This window comes from Hyperolius riggenbachi, chromosome 1, assembly GCF_040937935.1.
Source record: "Hyperolius riggenbachi isolate aHypRig1 chromosome 1, aHypRig1.pri, whole genome shotgun sequence".
In the NCBI taxonomy this organism is placed as follows: domain Eukaryota; kingdom Metazoa; phylum Chordata; class Amphibia; order Anura; family Hyperoliidae; genus Hyperolius; species Hyperolius riggenbachi.
This window is the reverse complement of record NC_090646.1, coordinates 586,998,702-587,024,497: the sequence shown is the minus strand read 5'-3', so window position 1 is coordinate 587,024,497 and position 25,796 is coordinate 586,998,702. Positions and strand designations below refer to the sequence as shown.

Sequence of the window (25,796 nt, the reverse complement as noted above, 5' to 3'; positions counted from 1 at the left end):
TCTGAACGAGACCCGAGATGTATGAAGGGGAGGAATGGTGGATGGATTCGTATGCCAGGCAAAGCACTTTAAATGTAATTCTGAGAGGGAGATAGTAAAGGAATCTGCGAAGAGGGGCAGCTGAGGAGGAGCAGCGGGAGGAGTGAATGAGCTGGTCAGCTGCGTTTATAACTTGCGGGGGTCGGAGTCTGGTCTTGGGAAATCCCGGAAGGATGGCATTGCAGTAGTCCACATGGGAGATGACCAGGAGTTTGGCGGTGTTAAGTGTTACGTATAGGAGAATGTTGGCAATGTTGTAGAAATGGAAGTGGCAGGACCTGGAAACGTTGTGGATGTAGGGGGGTGGAGGAGAGTGCTGAGTGAAGGGTGACACCCAGGCATGAAGCGTATATTTGTGCCAGAGGTGTAGAGCTAGAATACTCACTGGATCCCCAAACCCAGTGTGATGTATGTGCAGCAGGAGGATATGCTTTCCTGTGCCATATCAGACACACATATATCATTATTTTGGATTTATATAACGCCAGCATCTGCTGTATCAAATCTACGCATCATAATTATTTTGACACGTTATAAGAATATTAAACCCTCCCTCAACTGAAAATATATTTCCTGATTTTCTTAGGAAGCACAGCACATTTATTGTGCACGATCAGAATGATGACAGTTCACAACACAGTCCTTCTATACTTGCCAATTTCAATTTGGCCACTGGAGGGCACTGTTCTGTAAGATCCAAGACAGCTGCAGGAAGTCAGTGTATTGATGAAAAAGGTATGATCTGTAATGTTCTTAAATTACCAGTCTTACAAACAAGGATAATTGTTATGAAAAGTTTCTAATGCTGGCTATACACTACTACAGTATATGTCTGGTAGAACATTCAAATGATTGCTATCTACCTGACTTGAATCATTAGCCTTTTCATTAGTTACAGGTTGCCCAGCAAGCTCATGGTGAATCGGAACTCCTAGGAGTGTGTAAAGGGCTGAATGACTAAAATAATATGCAAAACAAAAGTTTCTTAAAACAGAAGGTGTTTGTGACTAGACTTCAGATTAGAGTGAGCATATGACGTCTCCCACGATGCATCACTGCTGTATATGCAAATCATCCTTTGTTGTCCCTGTAAGCTAAACACACCTCCAGAACTGCTGATATGCAATGATGTGTCAGCCTGTACAGAGCCACAATAATCCAACATGCACACAGACTGTTCTGTATTGGATAGTCTTCATCAGTGCATGGCATGGATTAATGTGGCTCTATGGAGTAGGACTTGTAACGCTCAGAGTTAGACTACCCAGCATGCTCATGGTGAACCAGAGCTCCTAGGAGTGTGTAAGGGGCTACAAAGGACCAAACAGCCCTCTTACTAGAGTATTATACAAAACAAAAGTTTGCCTTCTGAAAACAAAAGGTATTTGCGATTATTCAGATGACTAGAGTCAGTGTATTTTTGTAAGCAAATCTACTCATAAGAAATATTGTATTAAAATTATTTTCTAGTTTGGTTTGCAGTCCGCTATGTTTTTCTTATTAGGCATGTTTCACTGCTTTGCAACTTTGGCAATAGCACACTGTTAGGAGTACCATAGTGCTCCCTTTGGTTTACAGAACATCCCCAGATTTCCATATTTGTACATGAGCAATCAGCTGCCCTGAGTACAGAGTACATTCTTGGTATCCCTCATCACCTTTATTAGGTTAATTGAGATTAGTTTGGATACTGAAAAACTAAGGTGACAAAGAGCTGCCCTTTGCACACCTTCAACTACTGAGGTTATTATAGTACATTAAAGGGAACCTAAACTGAGAGGGATATGGATGTTTCCTTTTAAACAGTACCAGTTGCCTGGCAGTCCTGCTGATCTCTTTGGCTGCCTGCAGTAGTGCCTGAATCACACACGTGAAACAAGCATGCAGCTAATCCAGTCTGACTTCAGTCAGAGCACCTGATCTGCATGCTTCTTGAGGGGCTGTAGCTAAAAGTATTAGAAACACAGGGTCAGCAGGAGAGTCAGGCAACTGGTATTATTTTAAAAGCAAAAATCCATATCCTTCTCAGTTTAGGTTCCCTTTAACACATCCATGTAGTATTTTCTTCTAGGAAGATATTAAACAATGCATGTTGCCTGGCAGTCCTGCTGATCTCTTTGGCTGCAGAAGGGTCTGAATCACACACCTGAAACATATATGCAGCTAATTTAGTCAGGCCTGATCTGCTGCATGCTTGTTCAGGGTCTATGTCTAAATTAATTAGAAGCAGAGGATCAGCAGGTCAGCCAGCAATTTCCATTGTTTAAAAGGAAATAAATCGTTCAGCTTCCATTTCCCTCTCACTTAGGTGTGTTTTACGGGTGATTCCTTTGATATAGGGTTACAATCCTGGCTGGAACAAGTACCTTATCAGTAAGGAGGGAGGCTCCGTAATACTCCAAGGATCCTGCTGTATTGCCTTGTTGAGGAGAATTTAATAATAATAACTCTTTTTCTCGGTGAAGGAATCTCTCTATCTGTAATACCATGAATCGCCACTGGAGGTTGCCAGCGTACCTTTTTTACTGGTCACTAATCTCTTCATTCACAAATCTCTTATGCATGAAAAGTCTACACACTATAATAATACCATATATTCCTGCGTATAAGATGACTGGGCGTTCTCCAGTTAAAATACAGAGTTTGGGATATACTCGCCATACAAGACTTCCCCTCTTCCAACGCACACCAAATAAAAATAAAAAACATCATATACTGGTGCTATGTGTGAACGGATACTGGTGCTGTACTGTATGTGGTTCCCAGTACATAACAGTATACAGGTGATTGACTGGTTGGATTGGTCAACTCTCCCTAAGCAGATTGGTCAGCTCTCCCTCTCTACCTGTTTATCAGAGTGGTTTGGAAGAATAGGTTGTGCTGTGCCCAAAAAACACGCCTCTTTCACCCTTCTGTCCCGCCCTTGTATCCTATTTACCTTCCTCTCTGCCTCTCAGATCTCGCACATGTGCGCCTGCACCACTTCACTACAGTCCTCAGCAGCGAGATCTGAGAGGCGGTAACAGGACAGGGCGTATCACCCGGCATCAATGACACCCAGTGTATAAGACAACCCCTGACTTTTCAGAAGATTTTCAAGGGTTAAAAAGTAGTCTTATACGCCAGAATATACCGTAATTCCTTTTTTTGTATAGGACTCAAAGCGCTTGCGAGGCAGCCACTAGAGCACACTCAATGGGCAGTAGCGGTGTTGGGAAGTCCTGCTCAGGAACTCCTGCTGAATAGGTGCTGACTTACTGAACCACCACTACATGCGTGCAATCAAAATTCTCTTAGACCTTCTCATGGGCAGAATTGTTTGGTCTCACTAAACTACTGACCCCCACTTACATTCCCCCTTTGGAAAACCTAAATCTCATAACCTAATCTTATTGTGTGTTATAGCAGATGACTATTGCTGAGTGCTGACACTGTTATATTGTATGACCCAGCGCTGTACAATAGATACGGAAGACTTTACAACATTAAATAATGATACATTGGGACATTATAGTGTTCAACATTGGTACACAAAATAGTGATATAACTATGTAGGGATAAATATAGCAGACGAGTCACTGAGTCCATATGGTGGCAGAGAAGAGTACACAGGGAGGAGGGCCCTGCCAAATAGGCTTATAATCGCTTTTACCACATGCAATTATTTATTGGTTAAACCTGATGCAAATTTGTAGTTTTTTAAAACAAAACTATGTAACTACACATTAATTTTTATAGCTTTGAGTGACAGGCCTCAGATTGAACAGCAGTTCCAAGCAGAATCTCCTGAACCAGAGGTAAGCTGCACATTCTGTATGAAAATGTTGAGTCACCATCTACCACTTGTCTTGTTCATATTCAGCTTGTCATTTTCTGATGTGTGTCAGTAATAAAGTTATGACATCCACTTATAGTTAAAGGATTACCAGTAGGACTTGGGGAGTGGGGGGTATGCAGAGATCAGTTCTACTTACCCGGGACTTTTTTCTTCTTCTTTCATCCCCCAGCAGTCTACCAGCTCCCTCATTGTGGTTCCACTGCCCACCAGGGCGCTGCTGTCTCCTCTGAAAGATGTGGCTACTGTGCATGCGCATGCCCATCTGTGTGACCCCTCGATCACGACCATTCTGTGCATGCCCAGATTGCACAGTAGCCTCCAACACGGCACCACTTGGATGTTGGGGGGGCTAGCAGCAGCAGCCTGCAGGGGATCGTAACTACAGCGAGCAGTGTTCTCCCCAGGCTCTTTTAGCCGGGTGCTCCACCCGGCTAGATTTGGTGACCACCCGGCTGTCATCGGCTCGCCTCCTCACCTCCTCCTATGCTGTAAGTAGAGTTGCCCTGCATTTTCATCTCTCCCCACCCGGCTACTTTTTCATGCCACCCGGCTACTATTTCATGCCACCCGGCTGGAAAAAATGTCTGGGGAGAACACTGGCGAGGGACTGCAGATAGACTGCAGGGGCTGGAAGGAGCCCCAGGTAAGGAAATCTGACCCTCCCCCGCCTTGGTATTCCTTTAATAGTTTTGGTCATGTCCTTATTGATCCAGGTAATGTTATATTAAAAAAAGGACAAGGTGGCTTCATCTGAAAACTTTTTTTATTCTGGTGTTCATTAGAAGACTCTCCCAAAGAGTAACTCCCTCAGTTCTACTCGGGGAAGGAGACTCCTATGCATTTTATACCTTTAGCTTATGCACTTATGTCAGATAACAGTCTAAGCAATTGTCACTGTTATGTAGAAGTTATTTGTTCAAGTGCCTGGGTGAAGGTTTGTACTGTTTCCAAAATGTCTAGGCAAACATTGCAAAACATTGTGGTATGTGGATGACAAATGACTTTGAAAGCCGTCAAGAGAAAGGATATTCTTTTAAGGATCGTGAAATGCACATTTTGGAAAGAGAAGAAAACCAGTTGACAAGAATGGTGAAAGGAACAAATTCATACTGGAACAACTATCCCTAAACAAGGGATTATGGCTTCAGTAGCTACTTTCACCGACCTCACCTGCCAGCAGTAAAAATGTAATCATATGATAAATGTCAGAATGTAAATCAGGGAGAGGAAAGCTGTTACAATAGGCAAACACTGACTAAATCATTTATACATAATTATTGTAAAAATGAAGCACTTTTTTATTACATAATTTTCACTGGAGTTCCTCTTTAAATTCTTAATTGAATTAATTTACGAGGTGCTAATTTTATATATCGTTCTGCAACCCCAGCCTGCCAGCCCAAATACACATCTAGTAAAAAAAAAAAAAAATATGCTACACCGCTGGAAGTTCTCCCCCAATATATGTGAGAGGGTTTTGGGAGATGGGGGCATCATCTTAGGGATAGGTGAGGGGTGTTGTGGGAGGGAGGTGGACATGGATATTTGTATTATTTGGGGGCATTCCTGTTTGACTGCAGGTCCAGCTGTTTGCTGTCATTTAAACTTGAAATGAAAATAAACTATTTTGCTATATATCTTCAACCAGAAATAAAAGAGTGTGTTTTGTTAGAACCTAGAAACCATGAACAATGCTTGGGAATCCTCAACCATTCCAAATAAACGTGTCAGTGGCTCACAAGACATGAGGATAAACTGGGCTTCAAGACAAAATGGATCGAGGAAACAAAAAAGTTCTATTTTTGGTCTACGGAAATCTGTCAGAAATCAAAAGATCATCTACTCCAGGAATAAATGTAAAGCTATTAAAAGGTATGAGTGCTTAACAATATAACTAAACATACCCATTCCTATGGTACTGGTGACAATATTTCTCCTTATTTACGAATAAAAACATTGAGGGACATTTATCAAGAGTGTCTGAGACAAAATATTGGTAGGTTTTTAGGTAGGTTTTTAGAAATCCGTGCAGAACTGTCTCAGACATCTTGAAGCAGACCCAAACCAAACATTTTTTTTAATTCAAAATATTTAGTTGCACCACTCTGACACATACAAAGATAAATAAACACTCCTTCAAGCCTATGAGCATTTCAGTGCATGGTTTTCACTCCTCTCTTTTCATAACTAGGGTTATACAGGTAAACTGCGCAAAAGGTGGATCAGCGCAACACCAGGCCGCCTCCGAATGTCCTCCAATCAGAGGTGCGCTGAGCCCCCCCAGAAACTACAAACGCACCTTGAACCCAAACAAAAGCTCTGCATATACACCAAAAGCATGGCTGTCAAGTGGGAGCAGCCGACCCCACCTGCTTTTACAGTGGTTACCTATGCGGTAACCCGGACTTGTGAGTATACTGCACATACTCTTTCCACACTCCTTCATTTACCAGTGCATACTACACTATATTGGGCTCTTTGTATCCCTCTTTTTGTTTGTGTTTTTATTTTATTAGGTTGAATTTTTTTTACTCTAATCTATTAATAACTATGTACGTTTTGTGCATCAACCCCATTGTTCAGTACCACCTTGATGGAACTTATAACTATTATTTTTTATTTATATAGCGCCAATATCTTCCGTATCACTGTACATAGTACAAAACAAATAGTGGGGAACATAGATACATGAGAAGCTCAAACCTCTTTACAATCAGGACATCCACCAGCAATACAAATTCATACAAAATTGTTGTATGGTTTGAAATATTACCAATACTTGTGCATGTTCATATGATAAATTACAGCAGAATAACACTAGAAGTGACTAGAAGTGTACAGCAGAATAACACTGCAATCTTACAATCTACAGGGGGCTTACATTTTGTTTTTATATCTTTAATTTACCTAATTTGCTTTTTTAAATGTTTTCCTTTTAAAGGAGACCGGCTATATAGAAACTGAAATACGGTAACTACGTGAAACTATCTACATGAAATGTTTACCTGTATGTATTTTACAATATAGAGAATACGTATCAAGGTGGTCACACACTATATAGACATATTGATCCTTAGGTTTATCGGACAAAACAGTTGTACAGAAACATTCCATGGAATTTTCTATTGATTGATGGATCTAGATCAGTTTTGTAGAAAGGATTCAACAAATGTTTAGCACTCTTCAATTTAAAGTGAACCTAAACTGAGAGGGATATGGACGTTTCCTTTTAAAGAATGCTAGTTGCTTGGCAGTCCTGCTGATCTCTTTGGCTGCAGTAGTGGGTGAATCACACACCTGAAACAAGCATGCAGCTAATCTAGTCTGACTTCAGTCAGAGCACCTGATCTTCATGCTTGTTCAGGGGCTGCGGCTGAAAGTATTAGGGCCCGTTTCCACTTGTGCCACACGCGTCAGGGAGACGCGTGTCGGCACTTCTGGGTGTGCGGGATCGCAGGCGAATCCCATGAGCCGTGCCATGCACGGCTATGGGATTCGCAGCCTCCCGAGCGAATTCTGCGGGCAGTACCGGCCGAATCGCTAGCACAAGCGATTCGGCCGGCAGCGCCATTATCCCCTATGGCAGAGTTTCCCCGTGCGATTTGTGTGCGGGGAAACTCTGCGGATTCGGAGCGGTTTCCGCTCCAGTGGAAACGGGCCCTTCGAGACACAGGATCAGCAGGAGAGTCAGGTAAATGGTATTATTTTAAAAGGTAAAATCCATATCCTTCTCAGTTTAGGTTCCCTTTAAAAAGTAAGTAAAAAGTACTGTTAAAATTATTCTCAGTATTTTCTCATTTGCCGGAAGCTTATAATGTATTGTATTGCTAAGGTGTAAAAATACCACATAGGAAAAAACTTGGGAGAAAAAGTGAATTGCATATGGCCTAGTATGTTGACACCTGAGGCCGATTTCACACTCCAAACTGGCAGTGCAGCAGCCGAACCGCCAAAAAACAGGCCTTTGTGGAGTTTTTGGGAATGCTGCATTACTAAGTGGTATTCCCAATGTGGCATTGGGCCAAGCAAGAAATGATGTTTGCTTGCAGTCACTTCCTGCTTCGCTGTATGCGGAAATGCACGGATCCGTATTGTAAAACTGGGGGTGTCGGTAATTTTTTTAAAAAATGCACACGTTGCCATAGACCAACATGACTTCTGGCCCAAGCAGATCGCCGCAACTTGACGCATAAGCCGCACGGTAACTAAGTACTGGACCTGCAATTGGGTTGTGGCGAAAACGTCACTTCTGTCATTCCGTCATGCCGTACCATGGCAGTATGAAAGTCTCCATAGACTTTCATTGCCTGGCGGTGCGGTGCGGTAAAAATACTGCACCACCCCGGTGTGAAAGGGCCCTGAATCTCTAGTGTACTGTACATATACACATAGACTGTCAAAACTACTGGTGAGTGTCTCCTAATGAACATTCCGCCTTGAAATCTTTTTTTGACCTAAGTGACCCTGAATTGAGGGGGATGCGGAGGCAGCCCCGGTATTTTCTTCCAAACAATTCATTATTCTTGGCTACAACCAAAGTAAGACCGGATGGCTCTGATGGTCCAGGAACAACCAAAGTAAGGAAAGAGGCAGCACACCACTGGCTGCAAAAGTTGCTTGTATTGCAGAACGGACATTACATGTTGCGGACACACAGGTCCTTCATCAGGTTATGCACCTGATGAAGGACTTGTGTGTCCATAATGTGTAGTGTCTGTTCCGCAATACAAGCAACTTTTGCAGCCTGTGGTGTGCTGCCTCTTTCCTTACTTTGGTTGTTCCTGGACGGTCAGAGCCATCTGGTCCAGGCCTGGCACCGGCTTTTCCTCAGGAGTGTATATCTGGGTGCTGATTCAGTGGAAATCTTATTTGCATGTACATTATTCCTGACTACTCTGCTGACACACTTCCTTTTACACCCTAGCCCTGTACACATGCTTGATAGTTCTTGAATGGTCAGGGCTGCCCCTGCCAAGAATCTAGTGTGCATATGGCAGCTCCGATGCATTGCCAAGAGATTTGGAGCACCGGGTCGTCTTAGAGGAGCCCATTGTTCTCCTCCTTACCCCTCTGCCCCCTCCATAGTAACAGGAGCCCATAGGCTACCTAAACATCTGTACAGAACTCGGCTCCTAACTTGCTCGATGAATTGAGTCCTGATCTGTATGGGGACAGTAATTGTGCATGTGTATGAACCTTATGTCACTCACTCAGAACAAGGTTGCAGATTAGCTGCCCTGACTAGAGTTTGTCCACGCTAACAGCATGCTTGTTTCAAGTGTGTGCAGAGCAAGACAAGATCCTCCAGCACCCAAGGCTGAGACACACTAGAGTGCGTCCCTCCCACCCCAGCTGTCATACACTGATAGCTATTAGACTAAGAGGCGGCCCAGGGCCCCCAACACCTTAATCTCTAGTTATCTGGCTTGTAGTCACTGCCATGTATCCCCTTTTCTTATTTTTCTCTGCTTCAAACACAATAAGGCAATGATAGCTGAGTGAGTAGTGCGCCCCCTCCTACACTGCGCCCTGAGGTTTTAGCCTCTCTCACCTCTGCCTTCGGCCCAGTTCTGGGGGTGTGATCCAGACTGTACTGAAACAATAAAGATCAGCAGTTGGTGCTGTTTAACAAGAAGTACATACGACAGCCTACATATTTCCCTCACTATAAGGTCACTCTTCACAGCACACATATTTCTACTTCTTTGAGCTGTAGCACTTCTCGTTACAAGTGACATACAAAGCAGGGCTGTGGAGTCGGTAGAAAAATCCACTGACTCTGACTTCTCAGTTTAGGATTCCTCCGACTCCTCGACTCCACTCCTCTAATTTGCATATTACAGTCTTGTTGATTGAAAGTATGTAACATGAATGCCAACGCTTAGGAATTTTAAAAGACAACTGAAGTGAGAAGGATATGTAGACTGCCATACAGTGGCTTGCAAAAGTATTCGGCCCCCTTGAAGTTTTCCACATTTTGTCACATTACTGCCACAAACATGCATCAATTTTATTGGAATTCCACGTGAAAGACCAACACAAAGCGGTGTACATGTGAGAAGTGGATAGAAAATCATTCATCATTCCAAACATTTTTTACAAATAAATAACTGCAAAGTGGGGTGTGTGTAATTATTCGGCCCCCTGAGTCAATACTTTGTAGAACCACCTTTTGCTGCAATTACAACTACCAGTCTTTTAGGGTATGTCTCTACCAGCTTTGCACATCTAGAGACTGAAATCCTTGGCCATTCTTCTTTGCAAAACAGCTCCAGCTCAGTCAGATTAGATGGACAGTGTTTGTGAACAGCAGTTTTCAGATCTTGCCACAGATTCTCGATTGGATTTAGATATGGACTTTGACTGGGCTATTCTAACACATAGATATGTTTTGCTTTAAACCATTCCATTGTTGCCCTGGCTTTATGTTTAAAGTCATTGTCCTGCTGGAAGGTGAACCTGCGCCCCAGTCTCAAGTCTTTTGCAGTCTCCAAGAGGTTTTCTTCCAAGTTTGCCCTGTATTTGGCTCCATCCATCTTCCCATCAACTCTGACCAACTTCTTTGTCCCTGCTGAAGAGATGCACCCCCCGAGCATGATGCTGCCACCACCATATTTGACAGTGGAGATGGTGTGTTCAGAGTGATGTGCAGTGTTAGTTTTCCACCACACATAGCATTTTGCATTTTGGCCAAAAAGTTTTAATTTTGGTCTCATCTGACCAGAACACCTTGTTCCACATGGTTTCTGTGTCCCCCACATGGCTTGTGGCAAACTGCAAACGGGACTTCTTATGCTTTCTGTTAACAATGGCTTTCTTCTTGCCACTCTTCCATAAAGGCCAACTTTGTACAGTGCACGACTAATAGTTGTCCTATGGACAGATTCCCCCACCTGAGCTGTAGATCTCTGCAGCTCGTCCAGAGTCACCATGGGCCTCTTGACTGCATTTCTGATCAGCGCTCTCCTTGTTCGGCCTGTGAGTTTAGGTGGCTGGCCTTGTCTTGGTAGGTTTACAGTTGTGCCATACTCCTTCCATTTCTGAATGATTGCTTGAACAGTGCTCCGTGGGATGTTAAAGGCTTTGGAAATCTTTTTGTAGCCTAAGCCTGCTTTAAATGTCTCAATAACTTGATCCCTGACCTGTCTTGTGTGTTCTTTGGACTTCATGGTGTTGTTGCTCCCAATATTCTCTTAGACAACCTCTGAGGCCCTCACAGAGCAGCTGTATTTGTACTGACATTAGATTACACACAGGTGCACTCTATTTAGTCATTAGCACTCATCAGGCAATGTCTATAGGCAACTGACTGCACTCAGATCAAAGGGGGACGAATAATTATGCACACACCACTTTGCAGTTATTTATTTGTAAAAAAAATGTTTGGAATCATGTATGATTTTCGTTCCACTTCTCATGTGTTCACCACTTTGTGTTGGTCTTTCACGTGGAATTCCAATAAAATTGATTCATGTTTGTGGCAGTAATATGACAAAATGTGGAAAATTTCAAGGGGGCCGAATACTTTTGCAACCCACTGTATTTATTCCCTTTGGACTAAAACTAGTCCTTGGTAAGAGTACTTGTAAAAGGTACAGACCGGAACAAAGAACATGGATCAGGCCCTAGGCAATATAACTGTGGGTACATGTAAGAATGATGTGCAGGTACTCTGCAGGGGAATGAGGAGATTCTTCTTCTATTACACATTCTTCATGCACAATCTGAACCAGGTTTATGGGACAACACCTCTGTGTTCAATGTGCACAACATTCTCAGTGGATTCCCTGCAGCTCTGTGGGGAGTGCATATGTAGAGTATAGTACTACTGTGTAACAAAGTAAACCTGAGACAGATGAAATTAAAGTTTTATACATACCTGGGGCTTCCTCCAGCCCCCTTCAGGCTAATCAGTCCCTTGCTGTCCTCCTCCGCCACCTGGATCTTCTGCTATGGGTCCAGGTACTTGAGCCAGTCGGGCGTATTGCGCATGCACACACTCCGCCACCGGGAGCGTACTACACCTGCACAGCACTATTGCGCAGGTGCAAATTGTTCCTGGCTGTGGGAGCGACATGTGGCCAGACTGCGCTGACTGGCTGAATTACCAGGACTCATAGCAGAAGATCCAGGTGGTGGAGGAGGACAGCGATGGAATGATTGGCATGAAGGGGGCTGGAGGAAGCCCCTGGTATGTATAAAACTTTTCTTTTCATCCATCTCAGGTACCCTTTAATTCGTAGTCACCAAACCAAATTTTAACAACATATCAAATTATTTGATTTCATGAGCAAAGGGAGTGCACACATTTGCATAAATCAGCATCAATGCAGAATTATTTCCATCTCATTGACCATCTCTATTAGTGACACGGCTACACATCAGGCTTGATACTTACAGCATAGATGTTATTTAGTACATATAAGAGATTCCTGTGTACACATCATACCTGTATATACTGTACAGTCACAATCAATAGAGTGGCTTGCAAAAGTATTCGGCCCCCTTGAAGTTTTCCTCATTTTGTCATATTACTGCCACAAACATGAATCAATTTTATTGGAATTTCATGTGAAAGACCAATACAAAGTGGTGTACACGTGAGAAGTGTAACGAAAATCATACATGATTCCAAACATTTTTTACAAATAAATAACTGCAAAGTGGGGTGTGCGTAATTATTCAGCCCCCCTGAATCAATACTTTGTAGAACCACTTTTTGCTGCAATTACAGCTGCCAGTCTTTTAGGGTATGTCTCTACCAGCTTTGCACATCTAGAGACTGAAATTCTTGCCCATTCTTCTTTGCAAAACAGCTCCAGCTCAGTCAGATTAGATGGACAGTAGTTTTCAGATCTTGCCACAGATTTTCGATTGGATTTAGATCTGGACTTTGACTGGGCCATTCTAACACATGGATATGTTTTGTTTTAAACCATTCCATTGTTGCCCTGGCTTTCTGTTTAGGGTCATTGTCCTGCTGGAAGGTGAACCTCCGCCCCAGTCTCAAGTCTTTTGCAGACTCCAAGAGGTTTTCTTCCAAGATTGCCCTGTATTTGGCTCCATGCATCTTTCCATCAACTCTGACCAGTTTCCTTGTCCCTGCTGAAGAGAAGCAACCCCAGAGCATGATACTGCCACCACCATATTTGACAGTGGGGATGGTGCGTTCAGATTGATGTGCAGTGTTAGTTTTCCGCCACACATAGCGTTTTGCATTTTGGCCAAAAAGTTCAGTTTTGGTCTCATCTGACCAGAGCACCTTCTTCTACATGTTTGCTGTGTCCCCCACATGGCTTGTGGCAAACTGCAAACGGGACTTCTTATGCTTTTCTGTTAACAATGGCTTTCTTCTTGCCACTCTTCCATAAAGGCCAACTTTGTGCAGTACACGACTAATAGTTGTCCTATGGACAGATTTCCCCACCTGAGTTGTAGATCTCTGCAGTTCGTCCAGAGTCACCATGGGCCTCTTGACTGCATTTCTAATCTCCTTGTTCGGCCTGTGAGTTTAGGTGGACAGCCTTGTCTTGGTAGGTTTACAGTTGTGCCATACTCCTTCCATTTCTGAATGATCCTTTGAACAGTGCTCCATGGGATGTTCAAGGCTTTGGAATTCTTTTTGTAGCCTAAGCCTGCTTTTAACCACTTCTCTACCACAGGGTTTTTCCCCTAAAAACCACAGCAATTTTAACATTTTAGGGAGGCAAGGGTTAATGGGGGTAAAATTTATTAAAAAAAAACCTAACTGATGCTGATCAGTCACTAATGCTGAATTAGTTATCTGAGATCCTCTCACGAGTGATCTCAGTAACTGTAACAGCATAGTGACTGATTCAATGTTTACACACATTCTGAATGAATGAGCACTGCCATTGGCTTTGGCAGTGCTTATTCAAACTTGTAAGCACTTTGATTGGTTGACCAGCGGGTGCCGATCGCGACCGCACATCCGCGTGCACGCGACCGCGCATCCGCATGCACGCGATCGCGCACGCGAACGCTCACAGCGGGAAAACAAACAGGAGATGCCTATCTACGCCCCTGTGCCCCAGGTGAATTATAAAGGGGCGTAGATAAGCGTGGCAAGGGTTGCTAAGTGGTTAATTTCTCAATAACGTTATCCCTGACCTGTCTGGTGTGTTCTTTGGACTTCATGGTGTTGTTGCTCCCAATATTCTCTTAGACAACCTTTGAGGTTGTCACAGAGCAGCTGTATTTGTACTGATATTAGATTACACACAGGTGCACTCTATTTAGTCATTAGCACTCATCAGACAATGTCTATGGGCAACTGACTGCACTCAGATCAAAGGGGGCTGAATAATTACACACACCCCACTTTGCAGTTATTGATTTGTAAAAAATGTTTGGAATCATGTATGATTTTCGTTCCACTTCTCATGTGTACACCACTTTGTATTAGTCTTTTATGTGGAATTCCAATAAAATTGATTCATGTTTGTGGCAGTAATGTGACAAAATGTGGAAAACTTCAAGGGGGCCGAATACTTTTGCAAGCCACTGTATGGGGACTGCTTTATTGAAGCAGCACAAGTAACTAATTTTGATTGGTTTATTTCATTTTTATGGACTAAGCACAGCTATTACTGTATATATAAATTATTTATGATGACTATTATCTGAGAAATAGAACATTTTATCATATTTTCTATTTTGATTACGGTTTAAATTTATTAGGAGTTGGAGTCGGTGCATTTTTTCTCGACTCCAACTCCAGGCACTCAAAATTGCTCCGACTCCACGACTCCGACTCCGCAGCCCTGATACAAAGCAGCCTATTTTTGTTTTCTGCTATCTACAAGTCATTGAGAGATAGAGATACTTGATAGAAACACACAAGTACCGGTATGTGGTTTTACCAGTTGTTGTTTAAATATTTCTGTGAAACTCACATTTATTCTGGTAAGGATATATTCAAAGAAAAATAAGATTACTTCAACTTGACACATTTTTAAACCTTAGGGGCCCTTTCATCTTTCCTACAGGTATTCTTAGTTCTAATGAATGAGACTTCTAGGCATTTTACAGGGTAATCCCCTTAGACCTCGTTCACACTTCGAAGCGCAGATGTCAATAAAATGCAATGCCTGCAATCACACACCATGTGCGCTGCCGTGCCTTGCGCTGCTGATCCCATTCACTACAGTGAATGGGCCAGTGCTGCGCTTTGCTGAAAAATGAGTGCAGCAGTGCAATAGCGCAGTGCACTGCTGTGCAGCGCATGTAGTCTGAACATCAGACAGTGCAGTATATGCACTTCTGATGTTCTGCGTGTCGCACACCATACGTGTCACCAAAATGCGCACGGCAACACGTATAGTGTAAAAAAGACTTTGGATCTGGCCTTTGTCACTGAGACCTGGCTATCTCAAAATGCTGGGCCCACTCTGGAATTTGCCGTGCCAGACAACTATTCATGATCCCAAAGGAGGAGGGTTTGCACTATGCTTCAAATCAGTTTTAAAATCAAACTTTGTGCTGTGGGCCCCATCCATTCTTGTAAATGTCTGTCAGCCCAACTCTCAGCTGAGAAAACTATAAACATATTGCTCATCTAACTGAGAAACAGCCCTTGTCCAGATTTGCGATGACCTGCTCATGGCCAGAGACAAAGTTGAGTGTTCCATCCTCATCTTCCTTGACCTTTCAACGAGTTTTGATACAGGTGATCATGAAATCTTGCTTAGGCTACGTTTCCACTGTAGCGTGACATTTTCACCTGCAAAAATCGTATAAGATTTTTCTGATTGGTGAAAATTCACATGTAAATTTTTACTTGTTTTTATGCGAATATTAAATAACATAATATGCCTAGTAACAGCTTAGTCATGACTGCTGACAACTTCCTGTAACCATGGATCTAATGCGAATTTTCGGGCAAATAACGCGAAAATTCGCATTGCTTATACAAAGCATTCTACGCGAATCGTACGCGATGTCCGAAAAATGATACAGGACTTCAGAATTTTTTACGCATATGAATGCGTATGAAAATTTGCATTGAATGGAAACTGCGCCATTCACTACCATAAGTTGCAAAATCAATGCAAATTTTCTGAGAGAAAAATCTGACACAAAATGCACAAGTGTAAACCAGGCCTTAAAGTGAACTTAAACTGAGAAGGATATGGATTTTTCCTTTCTAAATAATATCAGTTGCCTGACTCTCCTGCTGATCCTGTGTCTCTAATACTTTTAGCCACAGCCCCTCAACAAGCATGCAGATCAGGTGCTCTGACTGAAGTCAGACTGGATTAGCTGCATGCTTGTTTCAGGTGTGTGAATCAGCCACTACTGCAGCCAAAGAGCTCAGCAGGACTGCCAGGCAACTGGTATTGTTTAAAAGGAAACATCCATATCCCTCTTAGTTAAGGTTCCCTGCAACAGGTTGCAAGAGTACTGTGGCATTGATGGCATTTGGTCCTCCAATGGTTCTCCTCCTTCCTGGCTGGCAGAACACAAAGGGTAGCCTTTGGGTCCAACAAAAAGAAAAGGCTGCACAGACTCAACCACATCTTAAAAATATCCAGCAACTGTACTAGACACGAATGACATCACTAATAAATAATACCATATCAAAAAAGAAAAGCGACGCCTTTCATTGGGTTAATGAAAAAGTAGAAAAAAGCAATTTTAATTTAACATGATACAAAGGGCACCCAACCATATAAAACCAATTAAAACAACAGCATGAGTACTCCATTAAAAAGGCAACCCCAGCTCACACATACAGTCTCATTTACACCCACTCACACTGCTACCGGTACCAACTTGATCCGGAAAAAGTGCAATATCACGTCATCACGACGGTCTTTTAAAAAATGCCATGCGCAGGACCGGCGTGAGGAGGGGATGGGTGCCCACACAAGACCAAGGAAGAGCAGAAGAGGATGCTGGGGGACCTTGCGGGCTACAGGGGGTGGGAGGAAGCCCCAGGTAAGTCCAAATTTCCCGGGGGGGGGGGGGGGGGGGGGGTTACTGCTCAGGGTCCTATTAAACAGGGTCCCTTTAGCATAAAAACATGAACTAGATTTTTGGCTGAAATAAAAATGAGTTAGGGCTGAAGCACACCAAGAGCACTTTGAGTAGCGCTTGGCTAATGTAACCCTATGAGGGTGTTCCCACAGCAGTGTTGTGATTTTTAAAAAATTGCAAATGTGCTGCATGTAGCATTTTTTGGAGCGATTTAGCATAAATGAATGTGCAAAAATGCTCATTCATTCAAAAATCGCTTTACAAAATCGCAATTGCTAAGCGCTAGTGATTGCAGTTGCGATTTTGGTGTGCACTAGCCCACACTTGTACTCATAAAATGTAATGGAATCTTCTTAATTACTTAGAAATAGAGAATGCTGAAACATCTTCTAGAACACAAAATAGGTATTCTAGTAACTATCTTATTTTTTTTTTCAGTGTTCTTGTAGAGCATGTAAAATACTGTGGACAGCATGGTGTCCTTGCAGTGCTGGGTCCCCGGTTTGAATCCTTGTGTAACGATCTTATCTTGTTCCGACGTATCCCGTGGCGGTTCCGGCAGGACTCGCTCGCGCGGGGGATCTCCAGCACCGCCATCTTCGGATGGAATCCCCGGCGTCACTCCGGTGGTGAGTCATGGTGCGCGCAGTTCTCCCAGTCGAACACGCGAGCCAGGGCGGCCTTTACAGGCTCAGGCGGCGGGTCTGATGCTAGACTCGTCCTCTTGTGGGCTGGCCTGGCTCATCATCCGGTATATTAGGCCATTGAGTCAGTTGCTCACTGGCCTTGATACTAATCAGTTCGCTGGTTCTAGGTCTAGATAGTGATTTGAGCTACATTCATATATTGTGTAGTCGCACAATATATATGTACTCTAGTTAGTCAGTCTTTGTTATTTTCGTATATATTTTGTAGTTTATTTCTGTAACATCTGATTGTATATATTTCTGTGTACCGACTTTTCGCCTGCCTCCTGACTCTGCCCTAGCCTTATCCTTTTGTACCGCTGCCATCTTATTACACGTGTACCGACTCTGCCTGCCTAGACTACTCTATTGCCTGATCCTTCTGACTAGACTGACATCTGACCTTAGTGCTGACTCTGCCTGTTATTTGATTAAGAGATTGCTTTACGACTCTGTACCATTGTTACCCCTGTCACTGTTACGACTGCGGCCTGATCCTGACTACGCTTACTCTCTAGCATTGTATTTGTTGACTAGGTCTACGCCTCTCACGAATCAGCATGATATTATCAAGGCCCAATAAAAAATAAAATGGATGAGCTACGTAACCAGGTTTTGACACTAGCAGCAGCTGTCAGTCAGCTCTCAGAGCATGTCTCCACTCAACAGACTCAGCCGACCCAATTGACTAACACACTTGCTCAATTAAATGTTTCCGCTAGTTCAAACGCTCAACCATCATTACCCAATATACAAAATGTACCTATTCAAGAACCTAAGATGCCATTGCCTGAGAGATTTTCTGGCCAAAGTTCTGATTTCAGCAACTTTCAGAATCGTTGTGTGTCTTATTTTGAGGTCAGAGCCAAATCGTCAGTAACTGAATCTCAAAAAAATCGCCCTTATTAAAACCTTACTTCAGGGTGATTCTCAGACTTGGGCCTATGGTCTAAGCCCTAACCATGAGGCCCTTACGTCTGTGGAAATTTTTTTCAAGGCAATAGCCATTATATATGCTGATCCGGACATTTCAGCCACGGCTGCCCGTAAACTCAGAGACCTCCGTCAGGGCCGTAATACGGCGGAGGAGTATGCGGCAGAGTTTAGGAAATTGTCCGTATCAGTAAAATGGGGTGATGCAGCATTATTAGATCAGTTTTTGTTGGGGTTATCTGATGCTGTTAATAATGTGCTTATCAGTCACCCTGAGCCTAGGACCTTGGAGGATGCCATCTCCTTGGCCATACGGGCAAACAGGCATATCAGGTACCGTAGGCAGAGGAAAAACTATCCTAGTTCTGTTTCGGCTGACGAGCCCATGCAGTTGGGTCATTCCAAATTTTCTCCAACAGAGAAACTTAGGAGAAAGAGAGTTTATGTCTGTATTGTGGTGAAAAAGGTCATTACGCTCAATCTTGTTCTGTTAAAAGGGTTCCGGAAAACTCCAGCACCTAAGTGAAGCGAGGGGACTTCACTTGGGTGAGCAGTCATCTCCCCTAAAAAGTAAAAAACTATTGTTGCCAGTTACTGTATCCTGGAAAGGTACATCTGAAATCTGTGAAGCCTTTCTTGATTCCGGAGCAGCCGGAAATTTCATTGATTCTGTCTTTGCTAAACAGCTGGGTATTCCGCTTGAACCCTTGCAGACCAAACTGTTTGTTATTGCTATTGATGACACTCCTCTGCAGTCCGAGACTCCCATTTCCATCACTCCTAAAGTCTCTCTGCAGGTGGGGGTCATGCATTTTGAGTTAATACAATTTTATGTACTCAAAATGCCGTCCAGCTCCTTGGTGTTGGGGCTACCCCGGCTTCAACTTCACAACCCTAGTATTGATTGGAGTTCCGGTCAACTTACCAGTTGGTCACCTTTCTGCCAAGAGAAGTGTTTAAAGACCATGTTACTTTCAAGTTTAGGGGTGAAGTCAGATGAGATTCCCCCACCTTATCTTGAATTCTCAGACGTTTTTTCTCCACAATCTGCTGATGAGTTGCCACCTCATAGACCCTATGATTGCCCTGTTGAATTGCTACCTGGTACTATGCCACCACGTGGAAATGTATACAATCTGACTGGTCCGGAGTAATTGGCCATGAAGCAATATATTAAGGAAAATTTAGATAAGGGTTTTATCCGACCCTTCACATCACCAGCTGGGGCGGGAGTTTTCTTTGTGGAAAAAAAAGACGGGGGTCTACGTCCCTGTATCGATTAAAGGGAACTGAATAAAATAACTGTGAAAAATCGCTATCCACCTTCCTCTGATTGACGATCTGTTTGCACAGGTGTCAGGGGCTAGGATTTTTTCTAAGCTCGATTTATGGGGTGCTTACAATCTGATATGTATACGTCAAGGAGACGAATGGAAGACAGCCTTTAACACTCATGATGGGCATTACGAATATCTTTCATGCCCTTTGGTCTTTGTAATGCCCTGGCTGTCTTCCAGGATTTCGTTAATGACGTATTCAGAGATGTTCTACGTAAATTCGTAGTAATTTACCTAGATTTCATTCTTGTATATTCAAAAACATTGATGGAGCACTGAGGTCATGTCAAATTTGTGTTGCAAAAGCTGAGAGAAAATTCTCTGTTTGCCAAGCTAGATAAGTGTCAGTTTGAGGTTTCTCAGGTGCCCTTCCTGGGATACATAATTTCCAACACAGGTCTTTCTATGGATCAGAAAAAGCTCTCAGCAGTGATGAATTGGCCACAGCCCAAAGGGCTTAAGGCTATACAGCGATTCCTGGGGTTCGCTAATTATTATCGAAAATGTATTAAAAACTTTTCTACATTGGTTGCTCCTATCACTGATCTTACAAAAAAGAATGCCGCTCCTGTTCATTGGTCCATCGAAGTTTGCAAAGCTTTTTCTGAACTAAAGTCTGCTTTTTGTTCTGCTCCCATACTGACTCACCCCAATGTTACCTTGCCATTTTTTGTTCAGGTGGATGCCTCTGAAATTGGGGTGGGAGCAGTGCTCTCTCAATTTTCGGGTGAACCAGAACGTATGCACCCTTGTGCATATTTTTCCAAGAAGTTTTCAGCAGCAGAAACAAACGATGACATAGGCAGTAGAGAATTATTGGCACTTAAGATGGCCTTCGAAGAGTGGAGGCATTGGTTGGAGGGGGAAGTCCATCCACACCGACCACAAAAATCTCAAATACATAGAGGGGGCAAAGAGATTGAATCCCAGGCAGGCACGTTGGGCAATGTTCTTTTCCTGTTTTAATTTTGTCATCACTTATAAACCAGGTTCCAAAAATATTAAAGCGGATGCCTTGTCACAAAGTTTTGATGTGGAGAACACATTACCGGTCGTTCCAGAAATGATTTTACCTCCCAACCATGTCCTTGCCGCAGTACTGACTACAGAATTTCCTGATGTACATGCTTTGTTACAACCATTTCAGTCAGATAGTCCTCTGGATAAACCTGCAGATGTAGACTTTGTCCCATTACATTTGTGTTTGCAAGTTCTTAAGTTATTTCATGAGTCCAAATTAGCAGGTCACCCAGGAGAGGCTAAAACTTTGGAACTGTTGACTCGGCATGTATGGTGGCCTTCGCTCAAGAAAGATTGCAAGGCTTTTGTAGCAGCCTGTGCCATCTGTGTCAAAAATAACTCCTTGCGAGTCGCTCCGCAAGGTCATCTCATGTCTTTGCCTATTCCCTCTAGGCCTTGGTCTCACCTAGCCATGGATTTTGTGGTGGATCTACCTCCTTCGGGAGGAAAAATGGTAATCTGGGCTGTTGTGGATCGTTTTAGCAAAATGGCTAACTTTGTACCTCTCTCTGGCTTGCCTTCAGCTAAAGAATTGGCAAAATTATTTGTGGTTCACATATTCCTGTTACTTGGAATCCCTGACAACATCGTGTCTGATCGGGGAGTTCAGTTTGTGTTACATTTTTGGTGTGAATTCAGCAGTAAATTAGGAATTACCCTGTCTTACTCATCTGGTTACCATCCAGAGACTAATGGGCAAACTGAAAAAAACAATCAATCTCTAGAACAATTTTTACGTTGTTTTGTCTCCTATTGCCAAGAATCTTGGCTTGACTTTCTTCCGTTTGCAGAATTCGCGTTCAACAATCTCCCTGGTTCTTCCACTAAGATGTCGCCATTTTGGATTGTTATCCAAATTTAGAATTTCGACAAAAATTCTATGCCGATGCTCGGCGCTCACCTAAATTAGAATTTTTTCCTGGAGACCTTGTTTGGGTTTCCACCCGTAACATTCCTTTGGGACAACTGTCTGCGAAGCTAGGACCGAGATTTATTGGTCCCTACCCCATACTAAAGAAAATTAATGATGTCGCATATCAGGTGACCTTACCTCAGACCATTAAAGGGAGTAACTCATTTCATGTTTCACTTTTAAAACCTGCTGTGTCTACTTCTGCTCCTCCACCTCCTGTTGAGGTTGATGGAGAACCTGAATATGAAGTAAAAAGAATTCTCGACTTATGTCCGTAACTCTTTACAGTATTTGGTGGATTAGAAGGGTTACGGTCCTGAGAGATGTTGGGTACCAGCACGCCAGGTTCATGCTGATCAGTTGGTAAAGAAATTCCATTTGGAATACCCCGATAAACCTGGTAAAGAGTGTTCGGAGACCACTCCTCGGGGGGGGGGGGGGGGGGGGGTGTAATGTAACAAGCTTACCTTGTTCCAGAGGGTCCCGCGGCATTTCCGGCAGGACTCACTCGCGCGGGGGATCTCCAGCGCGTCATCTTTGGATGGCATCCCCGGCGTCTCTCCGGCGGTGAGTCAGGGCGCGCGTGCGCAGTTCTCCCAGTTGCATGCACACGAGCCAGGGCGGCCTTTCCAGGCTCAGGAGGCAGATCTGATGCTAGACTCGTCCTCCTGTGCGCTGGCCTGGCTCATCATCAGTTAGGTACAGTGGGTTGCAAAAGTATTCGGCCCCCTTGAAGTTTTCCACATTTTGTCACTTTACTGCCACAAACATGCATACATTTTATTGGAATTCCACATGAAAGACCAATACAAAGTGGTGTACATGTGAGAAGTGGATCGAAAATCATACATAATTCCAAACATTTTTTACAAATAAATAACTGCAAAGTGGGGTGTGCGTAATTATTCGGCCCCCTGAGTCAATACTTTGTAGAACCACCTTTTGCTGCAATTATAGCTGCCAGTCTTTTAGGGTATGTCTCTACCAGCTTTGCACATCTAGAGACTGAAATCCTTGCCCATTCTTCTTTGCAAAACAGCTCCAGCTCAGTCAGATTAGATGGACAGCGTTTGTGAACAGCAGTTTTCAGATCTTGCCACAGATTCTCGATTGGATTTAGATCTGGACTTTGACTGGGCCATTCTAACACATAGATATGTTTTGTTTTAAACCATACCATTGTTGCCCTGGCTTTATGTTTAGCGTCATTGTCCTGCTGGAAGGTGAACCTCCGCCCCAGTCTCAAGTCTTTTGCAGTCTCCAAGAGGTTTTCTTCCAAGTTTGCCCTGTATTTGGCTCCATCCATCTTCCCATCAACTCTGACCAGCTTCCCTGTCCCTGCTGAAGAGATGCACCCCCGAGCATGATGCTGCCACCACCATATTTGACATTGGGGATGGTGTTCAGAGTGATGTGCAGTGTTAGTTTTCTGCCACACATAGCATTTTGCATTTTGGCCAAAAAGTTACATTTTGGTCTCATCTGACCAGAGCACCTTCTTCCGCATGGTTGCTGTGTCCCCCACAAGGCTTGTGGCAAACTGCAAACGGGACTTCTTATGCTTTCTGTTATTAATGGCTTTCTTCTTGCCACTCTTCCATAAAGGCCAACTTTGTACAGTGCATGACTAATAGTTGTCCTATAGACAGTCTCCCACCTGAGCTGTAGATCTCTGCAGCTCGTCCAGAGTCACCATGGGCCTCTTGACTGCATTTCTGATCAGCGCTCTCCTTGTTCGGCCTGTGAGTTTAGGTGGACGGCCTTGTCTTGGTTGGTTTACAGTTGTGCCATACTCCTTCCATTTCTGAATGATCGCTTGAACAGTGCTCCTTGAGATGTTCAAGGCTTTGGAAATCTTTTTGTAGCCTAAGCCTGCTTTAAATTTCTCAAAACCTTATCCCTGACCTGTCTTGGGCCTGTCTTGTGTGTTCTTTGGACTTCACTGTGTTGTTGCTCCCAATATTCTCTTAGACAACCTCTGAGGCCTTCACAGAGCAGCTGTATTTGTACTGACATTAGATTACACACAGGTGCACTCTATTTAGTCATTAGCACTCATCAGGCAATGTCTATAGGCAACTGACTGCACTCAGATCAAAGGGGGCCGAATAATTATGCACACACCACTTTGCAGTTATTTATTTGTAAAAATGTTTGGAATCATGTATGATTTTCGTTCCACTTCTCACGTGTACACCACTTTGTGTTGGTCTTTCATGTGGAATTCCAATAAAATTGATTCATGTTTGTGGCAGTAATATGACGAAATGTGGAAAACTTCAAGGGGGCCGAATACTTTTGCAACCCACTGTATATTAGGCCAGTGAGTCAGTTGCTCACTGGCCTTGATACAAATCAGTTCGCTGGTTCTAGGTCTAGTTAGTGATTTGAGCTACATTCATATATTGTGTAGACACACAATATATATGTACTGTAGTTAGTCAGTCTTTGTTATTTTCGTATATATTTTGTAGTTTATTTCTGTAACATCTGATTGTATATATTTCTGTGTACCGACTTTTCGCCTGCCTCCTGACTCTGCCCTAGCCTTATCCTTTTGTACCGCTGCCATCTGATTACACGTGTACCGACTCGGCCTGCCTAGACTACTCTATTGCCTGATCCTACTGACTAGACTGACATCTGACCTTAGTGCTGACTCTGCCTGTTATTTGATTACGAGATTGCTTTACGACTCTGTACCATTGTTACCTCTGTCACTGTTATGACTACGGCCTGATCCTGACTACGCTTACTCTCTAGCATTGTATTTGTTCACTACGTCTACTCCTCTCACACATCAGCGTGATACCTTGCTAGAGCACCATCTGCAAACAATTTGTATGTTCTCCCTGTTTCTGCCTGAGTTTCCTCCAGGCACTGTGTCTTTCTCCCACCCCCCCCCCCCCCCCCCAATGAAAAAACAAAAACATACAGATACATAAAAACATACTAAGCTTCCCCCTTAATTGGCTCTAGACTGATACATACACTACACGATACACACATACATATGACTATGGTAGGGATTAGATTGTGAGCCCCTCTGAGGGACAATTAAAGAGATACTGTAGGGGGGGTCGGGGGAAAATGAGCTGAACTTACCCGGGGCTTCTAACGGTCCCCCGCAGACATCCTGTGCCCGCGCAGCCGCTCACCGATGCTCCGGCCCCGTCTCCAGTTCACTTCTGGAATTTCTGACTTTAAAGTCAGAAAACCACTGCGCCTGCGTTGCCGTGTCCTCGATCCCGCTGATGTCATCAAAAGCGCACAGCGCAGGCCCAGAATGGTCTGTGTCTGCGCAGTACACTCCTGGTGACATCAGCGGGAGCGAGGACACGGCAACGCAGGCGCAGTGGTTTTCTGACTTAAGTCAGAAATTCCAGAAGAGAACCGGAGGCGGGGCCGGAGCATTGGGGAGTGGCTGAGCCAACACAGGATGTCTGCGGGGGACCATTAGAAGCCCCGGGTAAGTTCGGCTCATTTTCCCCCGACCCCCCTACAGTATCCCTTTAAGTGACAACATGATATATACACTGTACAGTGCTACTGAAGATGTCAGCGCTATATATATATAAATACTAAATATTAATAATAATATTAATTAGAAAATACCTCTGTTGGCCAAGTCTGCTCACATATATCTCTTCTCCCTGCCTTTGAATTTCAGCATCTCCTGCAAAAAAAAAATTATCCACATGAAATATTATGCATTATTTACAAAGTCCCTTTGATTGTCCTGCTCTTTTATATTACAGAAAACAGAGAGAAGCCAGTTGCATTCGAGGCAAGTATGTACATGAAACACTTCTCAGACAGTGCAGATCTATGAACATTTCAAAGAAAGTAACATCAATGCAATGGCCACTGCCTACAGTCCCATCTGTAAAGGTCTCAGACATCAGGAGAAACCAGGTCCAAATGCCTCCTGGCAACACATGTAAGCTACCATACTAGTCTATCTGTTAAGAAACAAAATTAGATTTGAAGTCACTGGAAAAGTCAGAAATTGCAGCCTGATAATATTGTGA

At 43.4% G+C, this 25,796-nt stretch overlaps 1 protein-coding gene across 5 annotated transcripts in view; it reads left to right on the top strand.

Annotated features, from left to right (window-relative positions):
* The window catches only part of ANKRD31 (ankyrin repeat domain 31), a 249,855-nt gene that overhangs the window by 112,153 nt on the left and 111,906 nt on the right, over nt 1-25,796 (top strand). For 4 of the 5 annotated variants that reach the window (XM_068248640.1, XM_068248656.1, XM_068248648.1 and 1 more), the window contains 4 exons: nt 626-774; nt 3,778-3,836; nt 5,550-5,749; nt 25,524-25,705. In XM_068248640.1, the coding sequence (XP_068104741.1) occupies nt 626-774; nt 3,778-3,836; nt 5,550-5,749; nt 25,524-25,705 (590 nt within the window). The remainder of the gene's footprint in view (nt 1-625; nt 775-3,777; nt 3,837-5,549; nt 5,750-25,523; nt 25,706-25,796) is intronic. The other variant, XM_068248663.1, reaches the window with a different exon arrangement.